The sequence below is a fragment of the Pinus tabuliformis genome, chromosome 8 (genome assembly GCF_031772625.1).
Source record: "Pinus tabuliformis cultivar Carrire ecotype Pingquan chromosome 8, CPIR1, whole genome shotgun sequence".
Classification (NCBI taxonomy): Eukaryota; Viridiplantae; Streptophyta; class Pinopsida; order Pinales; family Pinaceae; genus Pinus; species Pinus tabuliformis.
In genome coordinates, this window is record NC_142294.1 from 1,605,411,559 (window position 1) to 1,605,418,754 (window position 7,196).

Sequence of the window (7,196 nt, forward strand, 5' to 3'; positions counted from 1 at the left end):
TGTCACCCACAAACTGACCATGGTTATACTTCTAATTCCTTCTTTATATTTGATCCTTAGAAGGAGGAGAGACACTCTATCTTGTTCAAATTTTCGACTCAGGACATCATCCATGATAATATATAGAAAGGAGGAGCAGGAGAAACCTTGGTGCAACCCTCTAGAGCATTTGAAGAAGCCAGCCACACGACCATTGGCCAATGGTGCAATCTAATGGGTAGAGATACAAAGGCCTATCTGTCTGATGAATATTTCATCTAAGCCCATTTTCCTGAGAACCTTCAATAGGAAGTCGTGCCTGACTCTATCAAAAGTGTTTTCCATGTCCAATTTTCTTATTCCTTTGAGCAACCAATTGTGCCACACTAATGTGCCAGGGTTGGGTGGGGGGCTAGTGAAGGAGGTTAGCATGGTAGAAGTGACTTGGAGGATTCAAGATAGGGAGTGGTTGTATACCCCAACCCAACTAATCCTTCTAGCATTGATGAGGTTGATACTAGTTACAAAATATTTGGAAGACAATTTTATCATCTCACTAGGCTCGTGGAATAACTAAGAAAGGATAATCACTATAACATGAATATGGTAATATCTTTCATGAACTATAATGATAATAATAGTTGAGCATCACTGGTTTATTGGGTTTAAGAAAAGTAAGAGATTACATTTCTTTTTATTCTAGTAAAGTTAATTTTATGCTTATAATAATCAAAATAAAAAGTATCTCTCCTTATGGAATCTACACCCCAAAGCATGGCTATATCTCCCTTGTGGCTAAAAGATTCGTAGTTGAATAGAAATGGTGGTGGGAAGCATTTTGGAAATCCAAGTTTCTTGCTAAATCAAAATTGTTAATGTGGTGTCTAGTGACAAAGAAGTTCCTCACTTGGAATGTCCTAGAAAGAGGATGTATGATTGGGCAGGGATGATGTTCCTTGTGTAGAAACGATGATGAAAACACACTACATTTTTTCATGCCACACCCTTTCTATCAACAATTTTGTAATTAATGTAGAATTTCTCTAGGTTACCCAAGTCCATAGGAAGGTGTGGATTTGGAGGAATCCTAGAAGGAATGACTCTCAAACCCTAGTATATGTGCTATCAAAGCACTTCCCCTAACCATATGTTGGGGAGTGTGGTTGTCCAGAAGTAAGGCCATTTTTCAGGACAGTCGTTTAGTGCCTGAACAAATTGCAGTTGAAGTCCTTGCTACCTTAAGTCATTTCCGAATGATCAAAATATTTACCAATAAACATAAGAGGTGGTAGTATATCTAGGCTACACCAATCACCCCTGATCTCTTTTTTGTCTTCTGCTAGACTTCTCAATTCCTCGGTTGCGGTCCAAACCTTTCTAACCATGGAAACAATCTCTTCCTCTCATTTTCGATTCCTTTTCTTAATCTGCTTCAGTCGCGCTTTGCGACCCATGACTGCTATCTTTCTTTTGTCTTATAGTTGCTTTCCCTATTTCAAGAGATTTTTTTCCATATCACCCCCAAAAAATATGGTTTTCAATATGTATCCTATAAAACACAATCTTCACCCAAAACACTGTCATGCTTGACAAAACAAAAAAAATTACAAACTAATAGACTTTTTCAAAATCCTAAACATGGGCTAATATTCAAAAGAGAGGTATGAATGGGCCATCAAAATGCTATCTTTGTAATAAGGAAGCTGAGACTTAGGAGCATATCATGAACAAATGCCTATTTATTCGAGGGTTGTGGGAGGAGATCAGGGTATTATTTGGACAAACAAATAGGGATCCAGAGAATCATAGGAATACATTGCTCCAATGGGGCAAAGGTAATTTCTAAAGTAAGGTGGTGTGAAGGATATGGACGCTGGCAGTGGGGTTTACAGTTTGGGAAACCTGGAAAGAGCGAAATCGACGATTTTTCAAGATAAAAGAAGGGAGGAATCGAGCATTTGGGAGGTAGTCTGTAGGTCAATCAAGGAAACAGTGTTATCTGAAGTTTGGGATGAACAGGACTGGAAATTGACTCCGGAAGAGCAGCAAATAGTATCGAAACTTAATCTTGATATGTCAATGATCTACCCGAATACAAAGGAATGACCCCTAGGTGGAGTGCAGAGTTCTAAGCATTTTAGTTTGCCTGGAGAAGGAAGGATTAAACTAAGTTTTGATGGGGCCTCGAAAGGTAACCCCAGCCAAGCAGGTCTGGGCGGTATTTTTCGAGATAGCAGTGGGGCTACAAGATGGATATATGCGGATTTTGGGGGCGATATGACGAACAATGAGGCGGAGCTGTGGGCAGTTTACCAAGGATTACGCATTGCGGTTAGAAATGGATATTCGAATTTGGAGATTGTGGGCGACTCAAGGATTGTGATTGACATGTTGAGAAAATTACGGGATGGTAAGTGTTGGGACCATGTTGCAAGCAGTTGGTGGACTGCAGGCATAATAAAAGACATAGAAGGATTGCTGCGGGGGATTGAATACACGATTATTTACCATGTCTTACGCGATGGAAACAGGGCAGCGGACCTTATGGCGAATTGGGGAAGCGGAGGAGGCGATAGGCGGATCGATAGTAGCTGGAGGTTAGTAAAGGACGATCCGCGGTGGGCAGAGTTAACCGATATATTAAACCGGGATTTACATGATGCGACGGTGCCAGCGGGGAATCCATAACTACCTACAAATTATGGCAAGCAGGGACACATGTACTATAGCTCATGATGGTGGGAAGAGTATGCAGGTTCGCGCGGATGGCATTAACACTCAGCTCGCTTGGAGTCATAACCACAACGCCCCATTGATCATTCCAAGAAGAGATTGGGACTGGGTACCGAGGATGAGAGGACACTCCGTCAGACTGATGGAGATTGAATCCACTTATGTTAATACATATGGAACGCGGAGTAATGACGATTTTGAGAGGCATCGAAGCTATAGGAACCCAAGGTGGCGGATTGGCAATGCATTCAGACTTGCATGCATGCGATTGAATTGGAGTTGGGGATTAATTGGGAATTGTCGGGCAGGGAAGAGTAGTCGGAGGATTTTGGTGATAGCGGAGGAAGAGGAAATGGCGGAGGGTCAAGCCAGGGATGTAGGACGCTAGACGAGGAGTAAGGAGGTCAGTCGAGAGGCGAAGGGTAAGAACCAGGTAGAGGAGACCATTCGGAAGATTATGCTTACCATTTCAGATGACTCAGAAACGGAGTTTGACATACGGGATTACCTTGTGGATGATGAACCCCGGCGTGGACAAGAAGGTATTGATAAGCGGGGAAAAGGACAGAGGAATGAGGCCGACGACCGGGAGGAAGAACAGGAGTCTGAGGAAGAGGGGGAGAGACAAGTGGGTGGCCGACGTGGGCGGAGACGGGGAGGGCGCGGGCAGAAGAAGGAAGGCGCCAGTCAGCGGGGCAGAGGGAGTTTCAGTGGGAGAGGAGGCAGAGGGGGCAGGACAGCAAGAGTTGAGCTTGAGGAAGAAATGGGAAGTGAGGCTAGAGGGAGGAAACGCGGTAAGAGAGATATGAAAAAGAAACTGCAGGAGGCAGAAGAGGCTTATCATCAGCATACTCATCCAAACATTCGAAGAATTATTGAACATTTGGAAGAGGAAGCATTGCAGGAACAATCAGGGTCAGAACTGGAGGATTGGGAGGCATATCTGCCTGATCCAGGACATACCAGAGGCAGGATGACATTATATAAACAATCTTTGCATGTCTATTGGGGCATGAAAAGATTATTAGCTAAAGCACTTGAACAGGTAGCCCTGGAAATGGTAGAAATGGCTTAGGGTATACCTGTCATGAAGAAAGAGCTGAGAAATCTTCAAGTCACCTTAATGATGCAAGATAGGAAGATGGATGAGATCCTGAAGTTTCTTCAAGCCAGTGGTATGGGTGTTAAGACAGAGAATGAGGCAAATCTGGAGACTCGGACCTAGTAGCAGATGGAGCAGCTGAAAAGAGGTTTTTTGCTTTTAGTTTTCTGTAGATATACTAGTTTTGCATGACTCAAATCATATTCTGTTTCACTGTAGGAAAGGTAGATGGATATGTAATATGGGAAACAAGACTGATGGGTTTCTATTTTTGGATAACGGGATATATAGCATGGGTAGAAAGACTGATGGTATTTTATTTTTGGATGGCTGTTAAGAATCTCAGGTGGTCAAGAAACCCGGTTTCCCTTCGGGGCGGGTTGAGACCGACCCATATGTTTATGTTTATGTTTCCTATTTTATGGTAATAGAAATGAAGAATCTCGCCTTTGCTTACAAAAAAAAAATCCTAAACACACTTTCCAATAAACCCTTTTATTTAATAACATACACCTTTGTTTTTTTATATATAAAACAAATTTTTTTTTTTTTTTTTTTTTCTTCGAATAAACCTCCAAACCCTTCCACAAGCACATTAACCTTTATAATAAAACCTTTCGACTGAACCTTAAACACCTTTTAAAAACTTGCCAATTTTTTTAATATTATCAGGACGAAAAATATGATGAAGGACTCCCTTGATGAGAAAGACAACTTTTTTCATAAAAGACTTTCGAATATTAAATCTTTGATGTTGTCAGACGGATCGTTAACGTTAACTTCTCGTTCGCTTGATGTCCAGACTAACACGGTGTGGGATAAGAAGTGTGGAACCTCTTTATCATAATAAAACAATGCGATTAATTCCAGTACGACTTGTGTCTGACACTCCCAATGGACAGCAGTGGCTCCGGCGGTAAACTTACAGCGCCTACGGCTCTTCTCCAGGCTATGGCACACTCACTTCTTCGAGCAGCGGGCGCTGGGTGTTCAAAACCTCAACAGACTCTTTGTTATCTATCTATTTATTGATAGATAGATAGATAGATAGGGTAATGATTGATAGATTTGAATGAGATGATAGATACGCTAATGATTGATAGATTTGAATGAGATGATAGATAAGGTAATGATTGAGAGATTTGAATGAGATGTTTTGCATAGATTTAAGCGACCCATTGAGGAGGAAGTTGAAGCTGCCGCTGATTTGGAAATGGTTGTTGACAAAACCTGCTGAGATGTTTTCTCATACGAGGAAAGCGACCATTGAATGAGATGTTTTGCATAACTTTTCCCATACAGATAAAGGAAAGCAACCCATTGAGGAGGAATTTAAAGCTGGCGCTGCTTCAGAAACGGTTGTTGACAAAGCTGATTGATTCAAATCAACCTCGTGTACAGAAAACAGTTGATTGATTCCTTTTCTTTCAATATTTGTCTGTCGCTTGTGATTTGGAAAATGTTTGTTGATAAAACCTGCTGAGGAGGAAGTGCAGTGCATATTTTGTCAACAAACATTTTCCAAATCACAAGCGACAGACAGATTTGAATCAATCAACACGTTGTCTGTACACGTGGTTGATTTAAATCGATTAATGTATGATTAATAATATTATTGAGTTTCATAGACTCTCTGCAGGTTATGTTGTGCTTTTCAACGTGAGGATCAGGAGGAAGTGTAGGTTTTATGAACTAAGATTTTCCAAATCACAAGCGACAGATATCGATCTGAATCAATCAAAAGGTGATGATAATGATTTGAATCCATCAACAGGTATGATTAATAATAGTATTGAGTTTCATAGCATAATTAAATCATTTTTTTTGTTCCAGGTACCGGCGTTGAATTAAACTCGGAGTGAAATAACGTTAGGCTAATGATTGATAGATTTGAATTAGATATTACTAAATTTATGTTTAGATTAATGTATGTTGTGTTTTGCATCACTTTTCTCATGTAGATAAAGGAAAGTGTCTCATTGGAAAGTGTCTCATTGAGAACTTGCAACTGGAAAAGCTGAAGTTGTCGTTGATTTAAAAAGGTTTGCGGACAAAACCTGAGGAGGAAGTGCACGATTCGTCAACAAACATTTTCCATATCAGGATTTGTAAAACGTTGCTCCTATGAATGATATTCTTGCACGTATGATTAATAATAGTGTTGAGTTGCGTAGGCTAATTATTAGTTTTCATACTGAGTTTCGTAGGCTCACACTCACCCTTCCTTGAAATATTTAGTTTAATCTATGATGTATTTTGCATATTTAAACTCATGTAGATAAAAGGAAGCGACCAATTGATGATGAAGTTTTCTCAATAAACTGTTTCCAAATAACGAGCGCGTGGAGGACACATGAATCCCATGAATTTACCAAAGAATTCAAACGTTTCTAGCCATTGTAGTATGTGTGGATGCATGTAATCCAAAAGATTAAGATGAATATGATATAAGATTTCCCTTTCAATCAAGATTCATCTTAATCTGGAAGCGTATATTTCTCTCATAATCAGCCTGCAGAGAGGCAAGACGAGCTGTTGGATCATGCACCCAACCTTCTACAGTGAAACGAGACCCATCATTGTCATCATGACCTCTTGAATGGGTACTTCATATCAATAAGACGGCCTCAAGAAATACAACTGTGTTGATTATAAATATTTTTGTGGGTTGCACACTAATGTGTGGTTTGATGGTAAGTTAATCTGGGCGAAGCTTGAGAGACCGTAGTTCAAATCTTATTGAGTACACTGGCCTGCGGTGGTGGATGCTCGAGAAGCAAATTCCCCATCCTTGCCTTGGCCGCACAAGATTCTTGCTTTGCTAAAACCATAGGATCTTAGTATATGGACATGCAAGTAGTTGGATGTACTCTTGGTGTTATAGTGGCAGCTACGAGGATTGATCTTGGGTCTCCCATAGATTAGGATGACAGTTGCAAGTAGTTGGATTTATTCTTGGTGTTATAGTGGCAGCTACGAGGATTGATCCTAGGTCTCCCATAGATTAATGTATAGTGCTACATAGAGTGCTCTAGTATTACAAAGGAAATATGAAAATGAGTATACCACCTTAGATAGGATTAACAAGAAAAATTACTTTAAGAAATCAAAGTTGTACTCACACAATCTATTCTTTTTGATAAAAAAAATTTATATATTCATCATTTTTAGTATTTTTTTATTAAAAAGTATATGCTCTTCCCTAGAATTCTAATAATAAACTATTTGATTATTTTAAAGCTATAGAATTATAAAATTCACTATAAAAGGGATATGGGAAAAATATTTTGTGTTCACTCTTAAAGGCAGAAATCAAATATTTCAATGTCTATCTTAAATAACATAATTTTAAATCAACTTGAAAGAGACTAAAAAAGCAATT

General features: G+C 39.6%; 1 protein-coding gene across 1 annotated transcript; it reads left to right on the forward strand.

Annotated features, from left to right (window-relative positions):
• The first annotated feature begins 2,256 nt into the window (after nt 1-2,256).
• On the forward strand, nt 2,257-2,667 carry LOC149242180 (uncharacterized). The gene has a single exon (XM_089370782.1). It carries the CDS (start codon nt 2,257-2,259, stop codon nt 2,665-2,667), a length of 411 nt encoding a protein of 136 aa, XP_089226908.1.
• The last annotated feature ends 4,529 nt before the right edge of the window (nt 2,668-7,196 follow it).